We start from the raw sequence: 26,872 nt of genomic DNA on the forward strand, positions 1-26,872 counted from the left end.
CTCTTGACTCCATGCTTCGATGTTAGTAAAGCAAACGGTGACGGGGCAACAGGTGCAGCTGCAGCAGCCGCAGCAGCATATGAACGGGAAGGCCCCGCCACCGGCGAAGAGGGGCTTGCCATGGGGTCTAAGAGCCACGTCCACCCCCAAGAAACAAAGCACACGACAGTTTTCTTTAACACAAGCAATATGATGGGGGAAGGGGGGGATGGGAATAGAGGAGGATAGGGCTGAAAAGGACAAGGAGAGGAGAGGATAGGTGGCCGAGTGATGGAAGAGAGAGAACAGCTGCAAGGATGTTGCACTTCAATTGGTGGTTGGAGCACCTTCCTGCAGAGTCGACACTCCACTCTTCCAGTTAGGGGAGGGTACTTCGCCCGGGTCGGTTAGAGCTGCCCGGTTCTCTCCCTTTTCTGTTGTTGTGTAAGGATTTTCTTCAGCCGGGCAGCTCCAGCCGTCCCCAGCCACACAGTAGGGGGTGGGGAGGGAGCCCCTTTTGTGCAGGATGGCAGATAAACACAAGAGCAAGTACAGGGGCTCCCTATAGAATTTGGCAGCCCCACCCCTGGATCTTCCGGTGCCTTCTCCCTCCCCCAACAGTCGAAACAACCAACAGTTCTCTGGTGCTCCAACACCCACCTCTCCAAAATGACTCTCAGGTCTTCTTAGTCTTGGAAAAAGTGCAACCGTTCCACAGTAAATACAGCTGTCTACAGTCACCTCTCTGCAGTAACTCCAGTCTCCTCTCTCCTCTCCAGTTGCAGCAACACAGGTGCAGCTGCTCCCCCTGATTGCTGGCAGGAAGTGCTCCAAATTGACCAGCCAATCCCAGTGCTGTACCTGTCCTGGGTGCACTCGATACTAACACTGGGTATAAAGTGGGGGGACACACTGTCAGGGTAATGTAGAGGGAGCTCCACACTGTATCTAACCCATACTGTACCTGTCCTGAGAGCACTTGATGCTGACACTGGGTTTAGAGTGGGTAAAACACTATAAGCTCTTTACTATATCTAGCCCTCACTGTAACATTCAGATATCGCCCCCAGCCCCTCACCGTTGGTGTTTATGCCTGAGGTGATGCCTTCCAGAGTCAATTATCCAGCTGTGATTCCCAGTTCCAGAGTGCTGTGGGACCATACCCCAGAGCAGGGTTCAGTATTTCAGGAAAAGCAGTGTGTGTCCCCCACTTTATACCCAGTGTCAGCATCGAGTGCTCCCAGGACAGGTACAGCACGGGTTAGATACAGTGTAGAGCTCCCTCTACATTACCCTGACAGTGTGTCCCCCACTTTATACCCAGTGTCAGCATCGAGTGCTCCCAGGACAGGTACAGCACGGGTTAGATACAGTGTAGAGCTCCCTCTACATTACCCTGACAGTGTGTCCCCCACTTTATACCCAGTGTCAGTATCGAGTGCTCCCAGGACAGGTACAGTACGGGTTAGATACAGTGTAGAGCTCCCTCTACATTACCCTGACAGTGTGTCCCCCCCCACTTTATACCCAGTGTCAGTATCGAGTGCTCCCAGGACAGGTACAGTACGGGTTAGATACAGTGTAGAGCTTTCTCTACATTACCCTGACAGTGTGTCCCCCCCCCCCCCCCACTTTATACCCAGTGTCAGCATCGAGTGCTCCCAGGACAGGTACAGTACGGGTTAGATACAGTGTAGAGCTCCCTCTACATTACCCTGACAGTGTGTCCCCCACTTTATACCCAGTGTCAGCATCGAGTGCTCCCAGGACAGGTACAGTACGGGTTAGATACAGTGTAGAGCTCCCTCTACATTACCCGGACAGTGTGTCCCCCCCCACTTTATACCCAGTGTCAGCATCGAGTGCTCCCAGGACAGGTACAGTACGGGTTAGATACAGTGTAGAGCTCCCTCTACATTACCCGGACAGTGTGCCCCCCCACTTTATACCCAGTGTCAGCATCGAGCGCTCCCAGGACAGGTGTATGATTTATTTTGGGAAAGGATCCAATTGATCCCACCAGAAGGGGTGGATTTGTCACCCAGCTCACCTGGGGTGAAAGGTCAGAGTCTGACCCCTGCTAAGGTCAAACAGACAGCAGGCATGAGCTACCCTTGGCAACGCTCTATTTACAGAATGCCTCCCCTTGCGTTGCCAAGCAGGCTGAAGATCTCGTGTTTCCTGTTTATTTCCGGTGAATTCCAGCTGGCTCTGGAAGGTTCTTGACTGAGGCCTGCTTGTGACAGGATTGTGAGTGAACACATTCTTCCACCCCGCCCCCCCCCCCCCCCCCCTTGCTGGAGGAATGTGAGATCTGAAAAACTACAATTAGGCCCAGATGGCAGGCCAATAGTGGAAAAGCTTTCTGCTGCACTTTCATGGTTTACGACCGATGATTTGATTTTTTTTCTGTGCCTCGCCTGTTCACAATGGATTTGGCAGTGATTTAGGTTAGGAGGGCCTGCCAACATGGGCTAGCGATGCAGCCTGGGGCCTTCTGCTTCGTGTGTGCACGTGCACACCTGTGCGTGTGTGTCTCAGTACCACACACTGTTTGAGAGAGGTGAGGTGAGAGTGACTGCCCTTGACATCGAGGCAGCATTTGACCGAGTATGGCAGCAAGGAGCCCGAGCAAAGCTGAGGTCAATGGGAATCAGGGGGGAAAACTCTCTGCTGGTTAGAGTCATACCTAGCGCAAAGGAAGATGGTTGTGGTTGTTGGAGGGCAATCATCTGAGCTCCAGGACATCACTGCAGGAGTTCCTCAGGGTAGTGTCCTGGGTCCAACCATCTACAAGAAGCGCTGCAGCAACACACCAAGGCTCCTTCGACAGCACCTTCCAAACCCGCGACCTCTACCAACTAGAAAGACAAGGGCAGCAGATTCTTGTAGCCACGGTATTTATATGGCTACTCCAGTTCAGTTTCTGGTCAATGGTAGCCCCCAGAATGTTGATAGTGGGGGATTCAGCGATGGTAATGCCATTGAATGTCAAGGGGAGATGGTTAGATTTTCTCTTGTTGGAGATGGTCATTGCCTGGCACTTGTGTGGCGCGAATGTTACTTGCCACTTATCAGCCCAAGCCTGGATATTGTCCAGGTCTTGCTGCATTTCTACACAGACTGCTTCAGTATCTGAGGAGTCACGAATGGTGCTGAACATTGTGCAATCATCAGCGAACATCCCCATTTCTGACCTTATGATTGAAGGAAGGTCATTGATGAAGCAGCTGAAGATGGTTCCCTTTAACACTATAATCTCAAAGTACGTGTGATTTTTGGGGTTGTGTGGGTCAGCACAGGGCAGGTCTGACCTAGCTACCACAACAATAACAACAACCTGCTTTTATATGGCGCCTTTGACATAATAACTCTTTCCAAGAGGCTTCACAGGAGCGATTTATCAAACAAGTTTGGCCCCGAGCACCATAAGGAGGTATTAGGACAGGTGGCCCAAAGCTCGGTCAAAGAGGGAAGTTTAAGCAGCGTCTTAAAGGAGGAGAGAGAGAGAGAGAGAGAGAGGCGGAGAGGTTTAGGGAGGGAATTCCAGAGCTTAGGGCCCAGACAACCGAAGGCACGGCCGCCAATGGTGGAGCGATTAAAATCGGGGGATGCTCAAGAGGCCGGAATTGGAGGAGCGCAGAGATCTCGGAGGGTTGTAGGGGCTGGAGGAGGTTACAGTGCTAGGACCGACCGCTCCTGTCAAAGCTCCCAATCAAAATATACGATTCAGAATGTGGTGGGACCAACGCATTGTTAATTCAATCCCGTTGCCCCACAGATTGGCTAACATATCATTTAAAAACTTTCCAAATTAAAGAAAGACCCACCAAATTGTACCATCTATTAACCCCCAAATGAGGCTAACCAAGCCAGGGGTCTTTAAATCAACAAATTAACCCTTTAATTAGAAAAACTAAATTCTTAAACACTATGAAGATATAAACTACATTCAAAATAGAAAAAAATAGAGTCCTGGCAAATTTACAGTCCGAGGTTGCTTGAAGTCCTCACAGATGTTGCTCAAAGTCCTCACAGTCGTCGGATGCAGGAAAAAAGGTTCTTCCACAGCAGAACAGTCCGCAGTCCAACTTCAATCGGTGATGCTTTCCTTCTCCAGTGAATTTCAACAATTAACAACTTGCAAACACTTTCAATGGAATCAATCTGACTTCAGAGTTTTTGAGGGATAAAAGATTGTCACAGTCTAACTTCCCTTTCTTCAATTTAAATTACCAGAGATCTCTGTTTTTGCTTGATGTTTTTAAAATTTTGAGAGATAATAATAGAGACTAAAATCCTCTTCCTTCAGTTTAAATGGTAGAGAGCTCTTCTTCAGTTGTGCTCATCATAGCTGTGTCCTCTGTGACTGTCTGTCTGTGAGGACAAACTGTCTTCAACTAAAAACCCAGTTCAAAATTGAGTTGTAACAAATGTATCGCATGAGACTCACTCCCAGTGGCTGTATCTATGGCCGAGAATGCACGTTCCGATAACTCCTAAGGCTTGATCCCTTGCAACGTTAAAGGCAAACCGCATATTCCGAAAAAAAAAACGACAGGAACGTGACGACAGAGATAGGGAGGGTTGTAGGGGCTGGAGGAGGTTACAGAGATAGGGAAGGTTGTAGGGGCTGGAGGAGGTTACAGAGATAGGGAAGGTTGTAGGGGCTGGAGGAGGTTACAGAGATAGGGAAGGTTGTAGGGGCTGGAGGAGGTTACAGAGATAGGGAGGCTTGTAGGGGCTGGAGGAGGTTACAGAGATAGGGAGGGTTGTAGGGGCTGGAGGAGGTTACAGAGATCGGGAGGGTTGTAGGGGCTGGAGGAGGTTACAGAGATAGGGAAGGTTGTAGGGGCTGGAGGAGGTTACAGAGATAGGGAAGGTTGTAGGGGCTGGAGGAGGTTACAGAGATAGGGAGCGTTTCGGGGGCTGGAGGAGGTTACAGAGATAGGGAGGCTTGTAGGGGCTGGAGGAGGTTACAGAGATAGGGAGCGTTGTGGGGGCTTAAGGAGGTTACAGAGATAGGGAGCGTTGTCGGGACTTGAGGTTACAGAGATAGGGAGGGTTGTAGGGACTGGAGGAGGTTACAGAGATAGGGAGGTTTGTAGGGGCTGGAGGAGGTTACAGAGATGGGGAGGGTTGTAGGGGCTGGAGGAGGTTACAGAGATGGGGAGGGTTGTAGGGGCTGGAGGAGGTTACAGAGATAGGGAGGGTTGTAGGGGCTGGAGGAGGTTAGAGAGATAGGGAGTGTTGTAGGGGGCTGGAGGAGGTTACAGAAATCGGGAGCGTTGTTGGGGCTGGAGGAGGTTAGAGAGATAGGGAGCGTTGTCGGGGCTTGAGGAGGTTAGAGAGATAGGGAGGGTTGTCGGGGCTGGAGGAGGTTAGAGAGATAGGGAGCGTTGTAGGGGGCTGGAGGAGGTTAGAGAGATAGGGAGCGTTGTAGGGGGCTGGAGGAGGTTACAGAGATCAGGAGGGTTGTAGGGGGCTGGAGGAGGTTAGAGAGATAGGGAGCGTTTCGGGGGCTGGAGGAGGTTACAGAGATAGGGAGGGTTGTAGGGGCTAGAGGAGGTTACAGAGATAGGGAAGGTTGTAGGGGCTGGAGGAGGTTACAGAGATAGGGAAGGTTGTAGGGGCTGGAGAAGGTTACAGAGATAGGGAGGGTTGTAGGGGCTAGAGGAGGTTACAGAGATAGGGAAGGTTGTAGGGGGCTGGAGGAGGTTACAGAGATGGGGAGCGTTGTCGGGGCTTGAGGAGGTTACAGAGATAGGGAGGGTTATAGGGGCTAGAGGAGGTTACAGAGATAGGGAAGGTTGTAGGGGCTGGAGGAGGTTACAGAGATAGGGAAGGTTGTAGGGGCTGGAGAAGGTTACAGAGATAGGGAGGGTTGTCGGGGCTAGAGGATGTTACAGAGATAGGGAAGGTTGTAGGGGCTGGAGGAGGTTACAGAGATAGGGAGCGTTTCGGGGGCTGGAGGAGGTTACAGAGATAGGGAGGGTGTAGGGACTGGAGGAGGTTACAGAGATAGGGAGGGTTGTAGGGGACTTGGTACGAGTTAAGACATGGGCAGCAGTACAGGAATAAAGAAGTCTTACTCCAATTGTACTATCCTCCTCAAACCCCTACAACCCTCCCTATCTCCCTCGGATTTTGGTGAGACCACATCTGGAGTTACTGTGAGCAGTTTTGGTCTCCACATTTAAGAAAGGATATACTTGCACTGGAGGCGGTTCAGTGAAGATTTAGATTAGATTAGATTAGATTAGAGATACAGCACTGAAACAGGCCCTTCGGCCCACCGAGTCTGTGCCGACCATCAACCACCCATTTATACTAATCCTACACTAATCCCATATTCCTACCAAACATCCCCACCTGTCCCTATATTTCCCTACCACCTACCTATACTAGTGACAATTTATAATGGCCAATTTACCCATCAACCTGCAAGTCTTTTGGCTTGTGGGAGGAAACCGGAGCACCCGGAGAAAACCCACGCAGACACAGGGAGAACTTGCAAACTCCACACAGGCAGTACCCAGAATCGAACCCGGGTCCCTGGAGCTGTGAGGCTGCAGTGCTAACCACTGCGCCACTGTGCCGCTGGTCCCTGGGATGAGGGGGTCGTCTTATGATGAGAGGCTGAGTAAATTGGGCCTGTATCCTTTGGAGTTTAGAAGAATGAGAGATGATCTCATTGAGACATACACGATTCTGAAGGGATTGGATAGGGTGGACACTGAGATTAATTCCGCAGGCCGGGGAATCGAAAACACAGGGCATACAGTCTCAGGATAAGGGACTGATCATTTCGGACTGAGATGAATTGAAATTACTTCACTCAAAGGGTTGTGAACCTTTGGAATTCTCTACCCAGGGGGCTGTGGATGCTCCATCGTTCAATACATTGAAGACTGGGATAGATAGATTTTGGGTCTCTCAGGGAATCGAGGGATATGCAGAGCAGGTGGGAAAGTGGAGTTGAATCCTAAGATCAGCCATGATTGTATTGAATGGCGGAGCAGGCTCGATAGGCCATATGGTCTACACCTGCTTCTATTTCTTGTCGTCTTGTGCTTTGGATGTCTTCAAGTTTACAGAGGGTAGAATGTGGGAGAGCAGCCAGGAGAGTGTTGGAATAGTCAAGTCTGGAGATGACAGAGGCAGGGGTGAGGGTTTCTGCAGCGGATGAGCTGAGACAGGGGCGGAGACGGGCGATGTTGCAGAGGTGGGAATAGACGGTGTTAGTGATGGTGCGGACATGTGGGCGGAACCTCACCCCGGGGTCAGATTTGTCACCGAGGTTGCAGACAGACTGGTATAATCTCAGACTGTTACCAGGGAGAGGGATGGAGTTGGTAGCTAGGGAACAGAGTTTGGAGTGGGGACTGGAAACAATGCCTTCAGTCTTCCCAGTATTTAATGGAGGAAATCTCTGCTCATCCAGTACTGGATGTGGGATAAGCAGTCTGATAATTTAACAACAGTGGAGGATTGGAGAGAGGTGGTGGTGAGGTAGAGCTGGGTGTCGTCAGTGTACATGGGAAAACTAACACTGTGCTTTCGGATGATGTCGCCGAGGGGCAGTTTCCTTCTGAAATCATTCATCGTCTCTGCTTCCACCACCCTCGTAGGGAGTGAGTTCCAGGTCATTACCACTCGGTGTAAAAACGTTCCACCCCACTCCCCCACATCTCTTACCCAAAACCTTCAATCTATGTCCCCTAGTCCTTGTACCATCAGCTCATGGGAACAGATTTTCTTTGTCTCCCTTATCTAAACCTGTCAGAATCTTGTAGACCTCTATCGAATCTCCCTTCAATCTCCTTTACTCCAAGGAGAACAACCCCAGCTTCTCCAATCTAACGCTTGTAACTAAAATCCCCCCATCCCTGGAACCATTCTGGTAAATCTCCTCTGCACCCTCTCACGGATCCTCACATCCTTCCTAAAGTGTGGTGACCAGAACTGGACACAATTCTCCAGTTGGAGCCTAACCAGAGTTTTATAAATGTTCAGCATAACATCCCTGCTTTTGTACCCAATGCCTCTATTTATGAATCCCAAGATCCCACATGCTTTACTAACCACTCTCTCAATATGTCCTGCCACCTTCAAAGCTCGATGCACATGCACCTCCAGGTCCCTCTGTCTCTCCACTCTCTTTTGAACTGTGTCATTAAGTCTATTGATGTCGGTTCCCCCAAACATCTCCAATTGAATCCTCATTTGACTTGCCTTCTATAATTTAAATTGGTAAAAATACTGAATTTGATTTTCACATTGGAAAATATTCATCTGAGCACAAGGGAAATAATTATTTTCGTGTCCAGATGGTTAACTGCTGAAGTATGGTCACAACAGTGTCAATTCTATCTGTTTTATTCTTTCATGGGATGTGGGCGTCACTGGCCAGGCCAGCATTTATTGACCGTCCCTAATTGCCCTTGAGAAGGTGGTGGTGAGCTGCCTTCTTGAACCGCTGCAGTCCATGTGGGGTTGGTACACCCCACAGTGCTGGTCGGAAGAGAGTTGCAGGATTTTGACCCAGCGACAGTGAAGGAACGGCGATATAGTTCCAAGTCAGGATGGTGTGTGACTTGGAGGGGATCTTGCAGGTGGGTGGTGTTCCCATGTATTTGCTGCCCTTGTCCTTCGAGGTGGTAGAGGTCGCGGGTTTGGAAGGTGCTGTCTAAGGAGCCTTGGTGCATTGCTGCAGTGCATCTTGTAGATGGTACACACTGCTGCCACTGTACGTCGGTGGTGAAGGGAGTGAATGTTTGTGGATGGGGTGCCAATCAAGCGGGCTGCTTTGTCCCGGATGGTGTCGAGCTTCTTGAGTGTTGTTGGAGCTGCACCCATCCAGGCAAGTGGAGAGTATTCCATCACACTCCTGACTTGTCCGTGTTGGTGGGATGTAGAGAGCAGAGTGAAATATGGAGTAATGGCTTCCTGTGGTTTGCACTGTAAAATCTGTTGCTCTACTCCGGCTTCCATCCTAATCCCACTTTCCAGCTCTTGGTTCCTAGTCTTGTCGGTCACAACAGTTCAAGTGCATAACTAGGTAAATATAATGAGGGTTTCTGTCTCTACCACCTTTTCAGGCAGTGAGTTCCAGACCCTTGAACCAGTTACTTTAACTCGACGTCCCTGTTATTATTGACCCGTCTGCCAGCTGGAATAGATCCTCCCTATCCCCTCTATCTAGACCCCTCATCATTTTATACACCTCAACTAAATGTCCTCTCAGCCTCCTCTATTTCCTCTATTTCTAGTGCAATCACATCTTTCCTATAGTGCGGTGACCAGAACTGCACTCAGTACTCCTCCAGCTGTGGCCTAACCAGTGTTTCATACAGTTCCAGCGTAACCTCCCAGCTCTTATATTCTATGCCTCGGCTAATAAAGGCAAGTATCCTGTTTGCCTTCTCCACCACCTTACCTACCTGCCCAGCCACCTTCAGTGATCTGTGGACACGCACTCCAAGGTCCCTCTGTTCCTCGACATTTCTCAGTATCCTATCATTTATTGTGTATTCCCTTTGCCTTGTTAGCCTTCCCCAAAATACTTCACCTCACACTTCTCCAGATTGAACTCCATCTGCCACTGTTCCGTCCACCTGCCCAGTCCGTTGATATCTCCTGTAGTCGACAGCTTTCTTCATTATCAACCACACGGCCCACTTTTCTATCATCCTTAAATTTCTTAATCCTACCCCCTACGTTCAAGTCCATATCATTGATGTACACCACAAACAGCAAGGGACCCAGTACTGATCCTGCGGAACCCCACTGGAAACAGCCTTCCAGCCACAAAAACACCCATTGCCCTTTACCCTTCCTGCCACTGAGCCAACGTTGGATCCGTCTTGCCCAGTTTGCCTTGGATTCCGTGGGCTTTTAATTTTCGGACCAGTCTGCCAGGTGGCACCTTGTCAAGAGCCTTGCTAAAACTCCATATAGACGACGTCAAATGACGACCCTCCTTGACCCTCCTTGTTACCCCCTCCAAAAATTCACGACCTTCCCTTCACAAATCCATGCTGATTGTTCTCGGTTATTCCATGCATTTCTAAGGTGCCCTCGAACATGATTCACAAAAAAGTTAGCAAACAGGTATAGCAAGTGATTAGGAAAACAAATGGAATGTTGGTATTTATCGCAAAGGTGGAGGGTGGAGTATAAAAGTAGGGAAGTCTTGTTACAACAGTTGGTGAGACCACACCTAGAGTTCTGCATGCAGTTTTAGTCTCCTTACTTAAGGAGGGACATACTAGGATTGGAAGCAGTTCGGAGAAGGTTCTCTCGGCCGATTCCTGGGATGAAAGGGTTATCTTATGAGGAAAGGTTGAGCAGGTTGGGCCAATGCCCACCGGAGAGGTGATCTCATTGAAACGTTTAAGATTCTGACGCAGCTCGGCAGGGTAGATGCTGAGAGGCTGTTGCCCCTCGTGGGGGAGTCTAGAACCCAGGGGGCACAGATTCAGAATAAGGGGTCTCCCATTTAAGACGCAGATGTGGCGGAAAGTCTTCTCTGCGGGCTGATAGCCTTTGGAATTCTCTTGCCGAGAGAGCAGTGGAGGCTGGCGTCGTCGAGTATATCGCAGGCTGAGTTAGACCAATATTTGATCGTCAAGGGAGTCAAGGGTTACGGGGGACCGACAGGAGAGCGGAGTTAAGGTCACAATCGGATCAGCCATGGTCTTATCGAATGGCGGAGCAGACTTGAGGGGCTGAATGGCCTAATCCTGCTCCTAATTCTTGAGTCCTTGTGTTCTTAATTAATTGGATAAGCGCAGTGACATCACTGCCAAACCGGCTGAACGTTTGGAGGGAAGCAGAGTGACGGATTGAACAAAGAAGTGCCAACATTGCAAAGATTTATAATTTACTCTGCACTTTTCCGTGTTGAACATGTTTGTACTTGACACTGCCAGAGGGATAAGTTAATTAGTCCAGCTCCAATTGTTACAGCCATGTGATGGGATCTGGGTGGTTCCCCCTGTTCAATTCCCCACCTGACTGGAGCAAATGTATTAAGAGTTTAGCCTTAACACAAGTGTTTTAGTTTGCAGGTAAGCAGCAAGTTTCCAAGCTGGTGTTTAGAGACAGAAAGTCAGTTGTTTATCCATCAAAATGCCTTGAATCGAAATTGTCGCAACCCCATGCGTTCGCACATGCACCCACAAGAAAAAACAGATAGAGGGGGGACAGATGTAGGTGGGTTTCAGCCAGGCGGAGTGGGGAAGTGGGGTGGGGGGGGGGGGGGGGGTGGGGAGAAGCTTTTTGATAACCCTTTCGAATTCTCTTGAGGACTCGAGTGACAGAGGGCTGAGATGATCGTAGATCTCTCTGTCTCTCTCCTGAGCGAAGGTTCTGTTGAAGATGGTTGGTCACTTCTCGCGCTCTCTCTCTCTGCTGTGTGATGTAGATGTCCGGAGATTTTCCCTTCTCTTCGGGGGGCCATTTTGGACCATTGTTCACTTTTTAAAATTCATTTTCTCGAAAGACGGACTCCATTCCTCGTAACCCTTCAGGGTTACTCCGTGATTATATCGCAGCACCTCCGGTGTGCGCGACACGATAATCATATCCCTTCTCTTATAAAATCATAGAGTAGTTACAGCACAGAAAGAGGCCATCCGGCCCATCGTGTCCCTGCCACCTCTCTGCCAGAGCAACTCGCCTAGCCCCACTCCCCCCTGCCTTCTCCCCGTCGCCCTGCAAATTCTTTCTCTCCAGATCATTCTCCAATTCCCTTTTGAGGGCCTCGATTGAATCTGCCTCCACCACACTCTCAGACAGAGCATTCCAGATCCTAACCACTCGCTGTGTGAAATAGTTTTCCCTCTTGTCTCTGTTGCTTCTTGTGTCAATCACCTTAAACCAGTGTCCTCTGGTTCCAGATCCTTCCACCAATGGGAACGGTTTCTCCTGATCTACTCTGTCCAGAACCTCCCCCCCACCTCGTGATTTGGATTCCCCTCGATCAAATCTCCTCTCAACCTTCTCTTCCCCAAGGGGAACAGTCCCAGCTTCTCCGATCTATCCACGTTAACTGAAGTCCCTCATCCCTGGGACCATTCTCCTGAATCTTTTCTGCACTCTCTTCAATGCCCTCACATCCTTCCTAAAGAGTGGTGCTCACAATTGGGCACGATAATCCAGTCAACAACGGAATATACTTAAATAGTTCCTCATGTCCTTTGCAGGTAAAATGAGGTTGTTCACAAATAACGTGGTGGTTAGGCCTCAATTTTTACACAGAGTGCATTCTGGGAATCTGTCGGCCATATTCAAAAGCTGTCATTTGCCTCTTTTTGGTTCCTGCCGCAGTTACCGAACATGTTTGGGAACCTGAGATCGACGATGATGTCCTTAATGATCGGATCCTATGCCTCATCTGCTGTCACATTCCCGGGAATTAAGGTGAGCCCCATGTCTGAGCGTGCGCTCTCTCTCTCTGTCTCTCTCAGTCTCTGGGTTGGACTGCAGTTCCCCAAAGAGTTGAAAGGTCATATCTGATTCCCAGACTGGTTCCCGAGATGTGGGGAGTGTCCGATGAGGAGAGATTGAGCAGACTGGGCAGATAGTCCCTGGAGCTTCGAAGAATGAGAGGTGATCTCATTGAAACGTATAAAATTCTGAGAGGGTTTGACAAGGTAGAGGCTGTTTTCCAGCCCCCCTGGATGGAGAGTCTGGAACCGGGGGAGGGGAGTGGGGTGGGGGGGGGTTCACAGTCTCAGGATAAGGGGGCGGCCATTTTGGACTGAGATGAGGAGAAATGTCTTCACTCCGAGGGTTGTGAATCTTTGGAATTCTCTACCCCAGAGAGCTATATTCAAGACTGAGGTCGAGGGATTTTTGGACACTGAGGGAATTGAGGGATACGGGGAGAGGGCGGGAATGTGGAGATGAGGTAGATCAGCCGTGATCGTGTTGAATGGGGGAGCAGGCCCGAGGAGCCGAATGGCCTTCTCCTGCTCCTATTTCTTCTGCATCATTTGAGACACTCCCCATCCCCTCTGAGTGAAGAAGGAATGGGAAGAGGAGCTGATATTTCTGCCTCCTTATCCATGAGCTCTTGTAGCCCGCGGACGTCAGCACCAGGCGAGGAGCCTGGGCCTTTCCGGCAGTGGCTTTTTCGGGTTAAAGATTGCTGTCCTCTTCCCACAGGTGATCTACGACTTTGGTGTGCCCTTCACTATCATCATGTATACTTGGGGAGGACTGGCATGCCTCGTCTTCCTGAACTGCTACGTCAACTGGCCGCTGGAGGCCTTCCCCGACCCTGAAGAGGCCAGTTACACGTAGGTTCAAAGCTTGCCTCATTCCCCGGGGAAGGAGCATTTAAAGAGGATAGAGGAGACGGCAATGGTCCCGTAATGTTACTGGCCCAGTGAGGGCGAGGCGCCTCGGCCTGGTCATGGCAGCTTCATTTGTGCACAGCAAGCTCCCATAGACAGCGGTGACTCTGCGGGCTGGATTTTCAGGACACCAGTGTAAAGGAGAAATGGTGATTATAGGGAGAGCGTCAGTGGCCATGAGAGGGGCTGGAGGAACGGGAGGAGGGTGGTGTCAGGGAGAAGGGTTAGGGTTAGTGCATTGGGGTTGGGGTTAGTGCATTGGGGTTGGGGTTAGTGCATTGGAGTTAGGGTTAGTGCATTGGGGTTAGGGTTAGGGTTAAGGTTAGTGCATTGGGGTTAGGGTTAAGGTTGGTGCATTGGGGTTGGGGTTAGTGCATTGGGGTTAGGGTTAGTGCATTGGGGTCAGGGTTAGTGCATTGGGGTCAGGGTTAGTGCATTGGGGTCAGGGTTAGGGTTAGGGTTAGGGTTAGTGCATTGGGGTCAGGGTTAGTGCATTGGGGTCAGGGTTAGTGCATTGGGGTCAGGGTTAGTGCATTGGGATCAGGGTTAGTGCATTGGGGTTAGGGTTAGTGTTAGTGCATTGGGGTCAGGGTTAGTGCATTGGGGTTAGGGTTAGTGCATTGGGATCAGGGTTAGTGCATTGGGGTTAGGGTTAGTGCATTGGGGTTAGGGTTAGTGCATTGGGATCAGGGTTAGTGCATTGGGGTTAGGGTTAGTGCATTGGGGTTAGGGTTAGTGTTAGTGCATTGGGGTCAGGGTTAGTGCATTGGGGTTAGGGTTAGTGCATTGGGATCAGGGTTAGTGCATTGGGGTTAGGGTTAGTGCATTGGGGTTAGGGTTAGTGTTAGTGCATTGGGGTCAGGGTTAGTGCATTGGGGTTAGGGTTAGTGCATTGGGATCAGGGTTAGTGCATTGGGGTTAGGGTTAGTGCATTGGGGTTAGGGTTAGTGCATTGGGATCAGGGTTAGTGCATTGGGGTTAGGGTTAGTGTTAGTGCATTGGGGTTAGGGTTAGTGCATTGGGGTCAGAGTTAGTGCATTGGGGTTAGGGTTAGTGCATTGGGATCAGGGTTAGTGCATTGGGGTTAGGGTTAGTGCATTGGGGTTAGGGTTAGTGCATTGGGGTTAGGGTTAGTGCATTGGGGTCAGGGTTAGTGCATTGGGGTCAGGGTTAGTGCATTGGGATCAGGGTTAGTGCATTGGGGTTAGGGTTAGTGCATTGGGATCAGGGTTAGTGCATTGGGGTTAGGGTTAGTGCATTGGGATCAGGGTTAGTGCATTGGGGTTAGGGTTAGTGCATTGGGATCAGGGTTAGTGCATTGGGATCAGGGTTAGTGCATTGGGGTCAGGGTTAGTGCATTGGGGTCAGGGTTAGTGCATTGGGATCAGGGTTAGTGCACTGGGGTTAGGGTTAGTGTTAGTGCATTGGGGTTAGGGTTAGTGTTAGTGCATTGGGGTCAGGGTTAGTGCATTGGGGTCAGGGTTAGTGCATTGGGGTCAGGGTTAGTGCATTGGGATCAGGGTTAGTGCATTGGGGTTAGGGTTAGTGCATTGGGGTTAGGGTTAGTGCATTGGGGTTAGGGTTAGTGCATTGGGGTTAGGGTTAGTGCATTGGGATCAGGGTTAGTGCACTGGGGTTAGGGTTAGGGTTAGTGCATTGGGGTTAGGGTTAGTGCATTGGGATCAGGGTTAGTGCATTGGGGTTAGGGTTAGTGTTAGTGCATTGGGGTTAGGGTTAGTGTTAGTGCATTGGGGTTAGGGTTAGGGTTAGTGCATTGGGGTCAGGGTTAGTGCATTGGGATCAGGGTTAGTGCATTGGGGTTAGGGTTAGTGCATTGGGGTTAGGGTTAGTGCATTGGGATCAGGGTTAGTGCATTGGGGTTAGGGTTAGTGCATTGGGATCAGGGTTAGTGCATTGGGATCAGGGTTCGTGCATTGGGGTTAGGGTTAGTGTTAGTGCATTGGGGTTAGGGTTAGTGCATTGGGATCAGGGTTAGTGCATTGGGGTTAGGGTTAGTGCATTGGGATCAGGGTTAGTGCATTGGGGTTAGGGTTAGTGCATTGGGATCAGGGTTCGTGCATTGGGATCAGGGTTCGTGCATTGGGGTTAGGGTTAGGGTTAGTGCATTGGGATCAGGGTTAGTGCATTGGGATCAGGGTTAGTGCACTGGGGTTAGGGTTAGTGTTAGTGCATTGGGGTTAGGGTTAGTGTTAGTGCATTGGGGTTAGGGTTAGGGTTAGGGTTAATGGTTCAGATTATGTTTAAGGGTTAGGGTTCGGGTTAGGGTTAGGGTTAATGGTTCAGATTATGTTTAAGGGTTAGGGTTAGTGTTAGTGCACTGGGGTTAGGGTTAGGGTTAGGGTTAGGGTTAGGGTTAGGGCACTGGGGTTAGGGTTAGGGTTAGGGATTAGTGCATTGAGTTTGGTTTGGCTATTTGATCATCTGTGGGAGGGAAACTCCCCTCTCGTTTTACATACTCATTTCTTGAGTTACAATTCACGTTAGGGTTAGGGTTAGGGTTAGGGTTAGGGTTAGGGTTAGGGATAGGGATAAGATTTGGACATTAGGGTTAGGGATAGGGATAAGATTTGGACATTAGGGTTAGGGTTAAGGTGGTATTCATTGCAGGGAGCCTGACAAAGTTCTGGGTTGCGGTAGCAGCAGCCAGGAAGGGGCGGGGGTCAGGGAAAGGGAGTGGAGTCCAGAGAATGGGGCAAAGGTCAGGGGCTGGGATGGCCTGGCTTTGGGAGAAGGTCAGGGGTGAGGAATCGGGGGTGGGGGTTAGTGCTGGTGGCCCGGGGTAGGAGGGGCCTGGAGAAAGTGGGTGGAAGGATTGGAGAGGTGATATGAGTGTTAAGGGATAGTGGTCGGGGTGGGGGGGGGGGACTGAAGGGAGGGGTCAAAGTTCAGGGGGCGCGGGTCAGCGAGGCAGGAGGTAGCGACGGAGACTGGCAGGCTGTTTTAACATGACTCCCTCCCTCCACACCTGCCCCTCCTCTCTCTGTCTCTCTAATAGGAAGGAGGTGAAGATGTCCAGTCTGGCACTTGACCACAAGGTGACTGGCGATCGGTTTTATACACATGTCAGTACGGTGGGTCAAAGACTGAGTCAAAAACTGCCCGATGAGGATGAGTTCAGACGCCTTTCAACGGACAGTATGTGCAAGACGTCCAGCCCCAAGAAAGAGAGTAAGTCACTGCCCACTGAGCTCTCTCCCTCTAAGAGGGACATGCTCCTCCTCTGAAATGCCCCTTTAATCCTCAGCACCTTATGACACTGTATTTCCACTGATGTTAATCCAATTCTCTCTCGCTCTCTCTCTTTCTCTCTCTCTCTCTCTCTGTCCGTACCTAGGTTTCTCTCCCTCTCTCTTTCTTTCTCCCTCTCGTTAGGTGCTCCCCTCTCTGTCTCTGTTTCTCTCTGTCCCCCCTCTCTCTGCCCCCCCTCTCTGTCCCCCTCCTCTCTCTGCCCCCCCTCTCTCTCTGCCCCCCCTCTCTCTGTCCCCCCTCTCTGTCCCCCTCCTCTCTCTGCCCCCTCTCTCTCTGCCCCCTCTCTCTCTGCCCCCTCTCTCTCTGCCCCCTCTCTCTCTGCCCCCTCTCTCTCTGCCCCCCCCCTCTCTGTCCCCCCTCTCTCTGCCCCCCCTCTCTCTGCCCCCCCTCTCTCTGCCCCCCCTCTCTCTGCCCCCTCTCTCTCTGTCCCCCTCCTCTCTCTGTCCCCCTCCTCTCTCTGTCCCCCTCCTCTCTCTGTCCCCCTCCTCTCTCTGTCCCCCTCCTCTCTCTGTCCCCCTCCTCTCTCTGCCCCCCCTCTCTCTGCCCCCCCTCTCTCTGCACCCCCCTCTCTCTGCACCCCCCTCTCTCTGCCCCCTCCTCTCTCTGCCCCCTCTCTCTCTGCCCCCCCTCTCTCTGCCCCCCCCTCTCTCTCTGTCCCTCTGCCTCTGTCTCTCTCTTGTTATCTCTGGGCCTATTTCTCTCCCCTGCACACTTACTGATGCAACCCCTCTCTCTCTCGCGCTCTCTTTTCCCCTATCTCCTCTCTCTCTCGCTCTCTCTTTTCCCCTCTCTCCTCCTCTCTCTCTATTTCTCCCTCTCTCTCTCTCTCCCTACTCTCAACTGCCATCTTTACGAGCTGGGTTGTTTCTCTTCATGTTTTTTAAGTAAATGTGGACACTGTATGAACTGTGAACAGATCCCTGTGTGGAGTTTGCAAGTTCTCCCTGTGTCTGCGTGGGTTTTCTCCGGGTGCTGCGGTTTCCTCCCACAAGCCAAAAGACTTGCTGGTTGATAGGTAAATTGGCCATTATAAATTGTCACTAGTATAGGTAGGTGGTAGGGAAATATAGGCACAGGTGGGGATGTTTGGTAGGAATATGGGATTAGTGTAGGATTGGTATAAATGGGTGGTTGATGTTCGGCACAGACTCGGTGGGCCGAAGGGCCTGTTTCAGTGCTGTATCTCTAATCTAATCTAATCTAAATCCCAGGTCAGGATTCAGACGAAGCTCACACCACATGTTGACATTTTAGTCTGCAAATATAACACAGTATGAATCAATGAGAACGGAAACAGGAAGGGAGGGTGCGGTGGGGGAGGGGATGGAGTCTGTGCGTGTGAGTCTGTGCGTGTGTGCATGAGTCTGTGCGTGCGTGTGAGCGTGCCTGCGGGTGAGTGCGTGAGGGAGTGCGAGTGTGAGGGAGTGCGAATGTGAACGTGTGCGTGTGAATACGTGTGCGTGTGAGTGCGGGTGTGTGTGCGGATGAGTACATGTGTGTGAGAGAGCGCGTGTGGGTGCGTGAGAGAACGCGTGCGTGAGAGAACGCGTGCGTGAGAGAGCGCGTGCGTGTGTGTGTGAGAGCATGTGTGTGTGTGAGAGCGTGTGTGTGTGAGAGAGTGTGTGTGTGAGAGAGAGCGTGAGAGAGAGCGTGAGAGAGAGAGAGCGTGTGTGTGTGAGAGAGTGTGTGTGTGAGAGAGAGCGTGTGTGTGTGAGAGAGAGCGTGTGTGTGTGAGAGAGAGCGTGTGTGTGAGAGAGAGCGTGAGAGAGAGAGAGCGTGTGTGTGTGAGAGAGCGTGTGTGTGTGAGAGAGCGTGAGAGAGAGAGAGCGTGAGAGAGAGAGAGCGTGAGAGAGAGAGCGTGTGTGTGTGAGAGAGAGCGTGAGAGAGAGTGTGTGTGTGTGAGAGAGCGTGAGAGAGAGAGCGTGAGAGAGAGAGCGTGAGAGAGAGAGCGTGTGTGTGAGAGAGCATGTGTGTGTGAGAGAGAGAGAGCGTGTGTGTGTGAGAGAGAGCGAGAGAGAGAGAGCGTGTGTGTGTGAGAGAGAGCGAGAGAGAGAGAGCGTGTGTGTGTGAGAGAGAGCGTGAGAGAGAGAGCGTGAGAGAGAGAGTGTGTGTGTGTGAGAGAGCGAGAGAGAGAGAGAGCGTGTGTGTGTGAGAGAGAGCGTGAGAGAGAGAGCGTGAGAGAGAGAGCGTGAGAGAGAGAGCGTGAGAGAGAGAGTGTGTGTGTGAGAGAGAGCGTGAGAGAGAGAGTGTGTGTGTGAGAGAGAGAGTGTGTGTGAGAGAGAGAGTGTGTGAGAGAGAGAGTGTGTGTGAGAGAGAGAGTGTGTGTGAGAGAGAGAGTGTGTGTGAGAGAGAGAGTGTGTGTGAGAGAGAGAGTGTGTGTGAGAGAGAGTGTGTGTGTGAGAGAGAGTGTGTGTGTGAGAGAGAGTGTGTGTGTGAGAGAGAGTGTGTGTGTGAGAGAGAGTGTGTGTGTGTGAGAGAGAGTGTGTGTGTGAGAGAGAGAGTGTGTGTGTGAGAGAGAGAGTGTGTGTGTGAGAGAGAGTGTGTGTGTGAGAGAGAGAGTGTGTGTGAGAGAGAGAGTGTGTGTGAGAGAGAGAGAGTGTGTGTGAGAGAGAGTGTGTGAGAGAGAGTGTGTGTGTGTGAGAGAGAGTGTGTGTGTGAGAGAGAGTGTGTGTGTGTGAGAGAGAGTGTGTGTGTGAGAGAGAGAGTGTGTGTGTGAGAGAGAGAGTGTGTGTGAGAGAGAGAGTGTGTGTGAGAGAGAGAGTGTGTGTGAGAGAGAGAGAGTGTGTGAGAGAGAGTGTGTGTGATAGGGTGTGATAGCAGGTTGATCGGTAAACTGGCCGTTGTAATTTGCCCCAAGTATAGGTAGGTGGTCGGAGAATGGTGGGGTTGTGGTAGGGAATATAGGATTAGTATAAATGGGTGGTTGATGGTTGGCACAGACTTGGTGGGCCAAAGATCCTGTTTCAGTGCTGTACCAAAAAATAAAATGACACTGGGAGTTACTGTGTACAGTTCCGGTCTCCATATCACACTGGGAGTTACTGTGTACAGTTCTGGTCTCCATATCACACTGGGAGTTACTGTGTACAGTTCTGGTCTCCATATCACACTGGGAGTTACTATGCACAGTTCCAGTCTCCATATCACACTGGGAGTTACTGTGCACAGTTCTGGTCTCCATATCACACTGGGAGTTACTGTGTACAGTTCCGCTCTCCGTATCACACTGGGAGTTACTGTGTACAGTTCTGGTCTCCATATCACACTGGGAGTTACTGTGTACAGTTCTGGTCTCCATATCACACTGGGAGTTACTGTGCACAGTTCCGGTCTCCATATCACACTGGGAGTTACTGTGCACAGTTCTGGTCTCCATATCACACTGGGAGTTACTGTGCACAGTTCCGCTCTCCATATCACACTGGGAGTTACTGTGCACAGTTCTGGTCTCCATATCACACTGGGAGTTACTGTGCACAGTTCTGGTCTCCATATCACACTGGGAGTTACTGTGCACAGTTCCGCTCTCCATATCACACTGGGAGTTACTGTGCACAGTTCCGCTCTCCATATCACACTGGGAGTTACTGTGCACAGTTCCGGTCTCCATATCACACTGGGAGTTACTGTGTACAGTTCTGGTCTCCGTATCACACTGGGATTTACTGTGCACAGTTCTGGTCTCCATATCACACTGGGAGTTACTGTGCACAGTTCCGGTCTCCGTATCACACTGGGATTTACTGTGCACAGTTCTGGTCTCCATATCACACTGGGAGTTACTGTGCACAGTTCCGGTCTCCATATCACACTGGGAGTTACTGTGTACAGTTCCGGTCTCCATATCACACTGGGAGTTACTGTGCACAGTTCTGGTCTCCATATCACACTGGGAGTTACTGTGTGAAGTTCCGGTCTCCATATCACACTGTGAGTTACTGTGCACAGTTCCCAGTCTACATATCACACTGGGAGTTACTGTGTACAGTTCCGGTCTCCATATCACACTGGGAGTTACTGTGTACAGTTCCTGTCTCCATATCACACTGGGAGTTACTGTGCACAGTTCTGGTCTCCATATCCCACTGGGAGTTACTGTGTACAGTTCCAGTATCCATATCACACTGGGAGTTACTGTGCACAGTTCTAATCTCCATATCACACTGGGAGTTACTGTGCACAGTTCTGGTCTCCATATCACACTGGGAGTTACTGTGCCCAGTTCTGGTCTCCATATCACACTGGGAGTTACTGTGCAGAGTTCTGGTCTCCATATCACACTGGGAGTTACTGTGCAGAGTTCTGGTCTCCATATCACACTGGGAGTTACTGTGTACAGATCTGGTCTCCATATCACACTGGGAGTTACTGTGTTCAGTTCTGGTCTCCATATCACACTGGGAGTTACTGTGTACAGTTCTGGTCTCCATATCACACTGGGAGTTACGGTGTACAGTTCTGGTCTCCATATCACACTGGGTGTTACTGTGTACAGTTCTGGTCTCCATATCACACTGGGAGTTACTGTGTACAGTTCTGGTCTCCATATCACACTGGGAGTTACTGTGTACAGTTCCGGTCTCCATATCACACTGGGAGTTACTGTGCACAGTTCCGGTCTCCATATCACACTGGGAGTTACTGTGTACAGTTCTGGTCTCCATATCAGACTGGGAGTTACTGTGTACAGTTCTGGTCTCCATATCACACTGGGAGTTACTGTGTACAGTTCTGGTCTCCATATCACACTCTGAGTTACTGTGCACAGTTCCGGTCTCCATATCACACTCTGAGTTACTGTGTACAGTTCTGGTCTCCATATCACACTGGGAGTTACTGTGTACAGTTCCGGTCTCCATATCACACTGGGATTTACTGTGTACAGTTCCGGTCTCCATATCACACTGGGAGTTGCTGTGCACAGTTCCGGTCTCCATATCACACTGGGAGTTGCTGTGCACAGTTCCTGTCTCCATATCACACTGGGAGTTGCTGTGCACAGATCCGGTCTCCATATCACACTGGGAGTTGCTGTGCACAGTTCCGGTCTCCGTATCACACTGGGAGTTACTGTGTACAGTTCCGGTCTCCATATCACACTGGGAGTTACTGTGTACAGTTCCAGTCTCCATATCACACTGGGAGTTACTGTGCACAGTTCCCGGTCTCCGTATCACACTGGGAGTTACTGTGTACAGTTCCGGTCTCCATATCACACTGGGAGTTACTGTGTACAGTTCCGGTCTCCATATCACACTGGGAGTTACTGTGCACAGTTCTGGTCTCCATATCACACTGGGAATTACTGTGCACAGTTCTGGTCTCCATATCACACTGGGAGTTACTGTACACAGTTCTGTTCTCCATATCACACTGGGAGTTACTGTGCACAGTTCCGGTCTCCATATCACACTGGGAGTGGCTGGACACAGTTCTGGTCTCCATATCACCCTGGGAGTTACTGTGCACAGTTCTGGTCTCCATATCACACTGGGAGTTACTGTACACAGTTCTGGTCTCCATATCACACTGGGAATTACTGTGCACAGTTCCGGTCTCCATATCACACTGGGAGTTACTGTGCACAGTTCTGGTCTCCATATCACACTGGGAGTGGCTGTGCACAGTTCCGGTCTCCATATCACACTGGGAGTTACTGTGCACAGTTCCGGTCTCCATATCACACTGGGAGTTACTGTGCACAGTTCTGGTCTCCATATCACACTGGGAATTACTGTGCACAGTTCCGGTCTCCATATCACACTGGGAGTTATTGTGCACAGTTCTGGTCTCCATATCACACTGGGAGTTACTGTGCACAGTTCTGGTCTCCATATCACACTGGGAGTTACTGTGCAGAGTTCTGGTCTCCATATCACACTGGGAGTTACTGTGCAGAGTTCTGGTCTCCATATCACACTGGGAGTTACTGTGTACAGTTCTGGTCTCCATATCACACTGGGAGTTACTGTGTACAGTTCCCGTCTCCATATCACACTGGGAGTTATTGTGCACAGTTCTGGTCTCCATATCACACTGGGAGTTACTGTGCACAGTTCTGGTCTCCATATCACACTGGGAGTTACTGTGCAGAGTTCTGGTCTCCATATCACACTGGGAGTTACTGTGCAGAGTTCTGGTCTCCATATCACACTGGGAGTTACTGTGTACAGTTCTGGTCTCCATATCACACTGGGAGTTACTGTGCACAGTTCTGGTCTCCATATCACACTGGGAGTTACTGTGCACAGTTCTGGTCTCCATATCACACTGGGAGTTACTGTGTACAGTTCTGGTCTCCATATCACACTGGGAGTTACTGTACACAGTTCTGGTCTCCATATCACACTGGGAGTTACTGTACACAGTTCTGGTCTCCATATCACACTGGGAGTGACTGTGCACAGTTCCGGTCTCCATATCACACTAGGAGTTACTGTACACAGTTCTGGTCTCCATATCACACTGGGAGTTACTGTGCACAGTTCTGGTCTCCACATCACACTGCGAGTTACTGTGCACAGTTCCGGTCTCTATATTGTAAAAATATTGGTGCACAGGAGAAGATTCCAGAAAGATTTACCAGGATGATACTGGAACTGAGCGGTTTTCCCCATCAGGAAATGATGAACAGTCTGGGTCTCTTGTCTCTAGAATAGAGAAGATTGAGGGGTGACCTGATCGAGGTCTTTAAGATAATGAAAGTGTTCGATCGGGTAAAGGTAGAGAAGATGTTTCCACTTGTGGGGGAGACCAGAACGAGGGCCCATCAATACAAAACAGTCACTGATAAATCCGATCGGGAATTCAGGAGAAACTCCTTTCCCCGGAGAGTGGTGAGAATGTGGAACTCACTCCCACAGGGAGTGGTTGAGGTGAACAGTGTCGATGTATTTAGGGGGGAAGCTGGGGAAAGACACGAGGGAGAAAGGAATAGAATGATATGGTGATGGGGGTGAGATGGAGAGGGGGGTGGGAGGAGGCTGGTGTGGAGCAGTAATACCATGGAGTGGGTGGGCCGAATGGCCTGTTTCTATGCTATTAATTCCACCTAATTCCAGTTGTTGAGATTTGCCCGTTCTAAACGTCTGACTTACTTCCCTCGCTCCCATTCACAGAATCCATCCCGCTTCGCAGCAGTGTGTTCTCAGCAATCTTCCTCTGGACCCTGCTGACCATGGCCATGACTCAACTGCGCCTGATATTCTACATGGGCAGCATGAATAAAATGCTGGAGTTCATCGTAACACATGGAAGCAGTGAGTGTCACATCGAGTGCTCCCAGGACATGTACAGTACGGGTTAGATACAGTGTAGAGCTCCCTCTACATTACCCTGACAGTGTGTCCCCCCCACTTTATACCCAGTGTCAGTATCGAGTGCTCCCAGGACAGGTACAGTACGGGTTAGATACAGTGTAGAGCTCCCTCTACATTAACCTGACAGTGTGTCCCCCCCACTTTATACCCAGTGTCAGCATCGAGTGCTCCCAGGACAGGTACAGTACGGGTTAGATACAGTGTAGAGCTCCCTCTACATTACCCTGACAGTGTTTCCCCCCCACTTTATACCCAGTGTCAGCATCGAGTGCTCCCAGGACAGGTACAGTACGGGTTAGATACAGTGTAGAGCTCCCTCTACATTACCCTGACAGTGTGTCCCCCCACTTTATACCCAGTGTCAGCATCGAGTGCTCCCAGGACAGGTACAGTACGGGTAGATACAGTGTAGAGCTCCCTCTACATTACCCTGACAGTGTGTCCTCCACTTTATACCCAGTGTCAGCATCGAGTGCTCCCAGGACAGGTACAGTACGGGTAGATACAGTGTAGAGCTCCCTCTACATTACCCTGACAGTGTGTCCCCCACTTTATACCCAGTGTCAGTATCGAGTGCTCCCAGGACAGGTACAGTACGGGGTTAGATACAGTGTAGAGCTCCCTCTACATTACCCTGACAGTGTGTCCTCCACTTTATACCCAGTGTCAGCATCGAGTGCTCCCAGGACAGGTACAGTACGGGGTTAGATACAGTGTAGAGCTCCCTCTACATTACCCTGACAGTGTCCCCCCCCCACTTTATACCCAGTGTCAGTATCGAGTGCTCCCAGGACAGGTACAGTACGGGGTTAGATACAGTGTAGAGCTCCCTCTACATTACCCTGACAGTGTCCCCCCCACTTTATACCCAGTGACAGCATCAAGTGCTCCCAGGGCAGGTACAGTACGGGTTAGATACAGTGCAGAGCTCCCTCAACATTACCCTGACAGTGTGTCCCCCCCCCCCACCCCCCCCCCCCCACTTTATACCCAGTGTCAGCATCGAGTGCTCCCAGGACAGATACAGCACGGGACTGAAAGACACCAGTGTACAGGTGTCTCCCGAAGAGAGAGGGGACTGAGTGACACTAGTCAGTGTACAGATATCTCCCAGAGAGGGAGGGGACTGAGAGACACCAGTCAGTGTGCAGATATCTCCCTGAGAGAGAGGGAACTGAGAGACACCAGTCAATGAGAGATTTGACACTGAGAGAGAGGGGACTGAGAGACACCAGTCAGTGTACAGATATCTCCCTGAGAGAGACGGGAATGAGAGACACCAGTCAGTGTACAGATATCTCACTGAGAGAGAGGGGACTGAGAGACACCAGTCAGTGTACAGATATCTCACTGAGAGAGAGGGGACTGAGAGACACCAGTCAGTGTTCAGATATCACCCTGAGAGAGAGGGGACTGAGAGACACCAGTCAGTGTACAGATATCACTCTGAGAGAGACGGGAATGAGAGACACCAGTCAGTGTACAGATATCTCACTGAGAGAGAGGGGACTGAGAGACACCAGTCAGTGTACAGATATCACCCTGAGATAGAGGGGTCTGAGAGACACCAGTCAGTGTACAGATATCACCCTGAGAGAGAGGGGACTGAGAGACACCAGTCAGTGTACAGATATCTCCCTGAGAGAGAGGGGACTGAGAGACACCAGTCAGTGTACAGATATCTCACTGAGAGAGAGGGGACAGAGAGACACCAGTCAGTGTACAGATATCACCCTGAGAGAGAGGGGACTGAGAGACACCAGTCAGTGTACAGATATCTCCCAGAGAGAGGGGACTGAGAGACACCAGTCAGTGTACAGATATCTCCCTGAGAGAGAGGGGACTGAGAGACACCAGTCAGTGTACAGATCTCACCCTGAGAGAGAGGGGACTGAGAGACACCAGTCAGTGTACAGGTATCACCCTGAGAGAGAGGGGACTGAGAGACACCAGTCAGTGTACAGATATCTCCCTGAGAGAGAGGGGACTGAGAGACACAAGTCAGTGTACAGATATCTCCCAGAGAGAGGGGACTGAGAGACACCAGTCAGTGTACAGATATCTCCCTGAGAGAGAGGGGACTGAGAGACACCAGTCAGTGTACAGATATCACCCTGAGAGAGGGGGGACTGAGAGACACCAGTCAGTGTACAGATATCTCCCTGAGAGAGAGGGGACTGAGAGACACCAGTCAGTGTACAGATATCTCCCTGAGAGAGGGGACTGAGAGACACCAGTCAGTGTACAGATATCTCCCTGAGAGAGAGGGGACTGAGAGACACCAGTCAGTGAGAGATTTGACACTGAGACTGATGTTTACTTCGGAATGACCTTGTTGTAATTAATGACAGATTCTTGTATTTTTCTTTGCAGAATCGGCTGACCTCCTGGATGAAGCTGGCGATATTGGTAAGGGAGCTTGCAATCTCATTCTGAGATTGACTGGGATTAGGATAGGCGGTCTCACTGGTCCGAATATGGGAAAGGCAGGAGTCAGCCATGGCTTTGTGTGGGTAGTGCTGTCTCACTCCCAATCAGAAAGTAGTGGGTTTGATGCCCCAGCAGAGAGACTCGAGCTCCAGAATCCAGACACTCCACCAGTGCCAGTACTGAGGGAGTGCTGCTCTGTCAGAGGGTCAGTACTGAGGGAGTGCTGCACTGTCGGAGGGTCAGTACTGAGGGAGTGCTGCACTGTCGGAGGGTCAGTACTGAGGGAGTGCTGCTCTGTCAGTACTGAGGGAGTGCTGCTCTGTCGGTGGGTCAGGACTGAGGGAGTGCTGCTCTGTTGGAGGGTCAGTACTGAGGGAGTGCTGCACTGTCGGAGGGTCAGGACTGAGGGAATGCTGCACTGTCAGAGGGTCAGTACTAAGGGAGTGCTGCACTGTCAGAGGGTCAGTACTGAGGGAGTGCTGCACTGTCGGAGGGTCAGTACTGAGGGAG

At 50.7% G+C, this 26,872-nt stretch overlaps 1 protein-coding gene across 1 annotated transcript in view; it reads left to right on the top strand.

Annotated features, from left to right (window-relative positions):
* The window catches only part of slc43a1b (solute carrier family 43 member 1b), a 98,054-nt gene that overhangs the window by 38,103 nt on the left and 33,079 nt on the right, over nucleotides 1-26,872 (top strand). Inside the window, 5 exon segments of the mRNA XM_068059822.1 lie at nucleotides 12,313-12,405; nucleotides 13,153-13,286; nucleotides 16,360-16,532; nucleotides 23,732-23,872; nucleotides 26,306-26,341. Of these exon segments, the coding sequence (XP_067915923.1) occupies nucleotides 12,313-12,405; nucleotides 13,153-13,286; nucleotides 16,360-16,532; nucleotides 23,732-23,872; nucleotides 26,306-26,341 (577 nt within the window).

Source organism: Heterodontus francisci, chromosome 28 (genome assembly GCF_036365525.1).
Source record: "Heterodontus francisci isolate sHetFra1 chromosome 28, sHetFra1.hap1, whole genome shotgun sequence".
In the NCBI taxonomy this organism is placed as follows: domain Eukaryota; kingdom Metazoa; phylum Chordata; class Chondrichthyes; order Heterodontiformes; family Heterodontidae; genus Heterodontus; species Heterodontus francisci.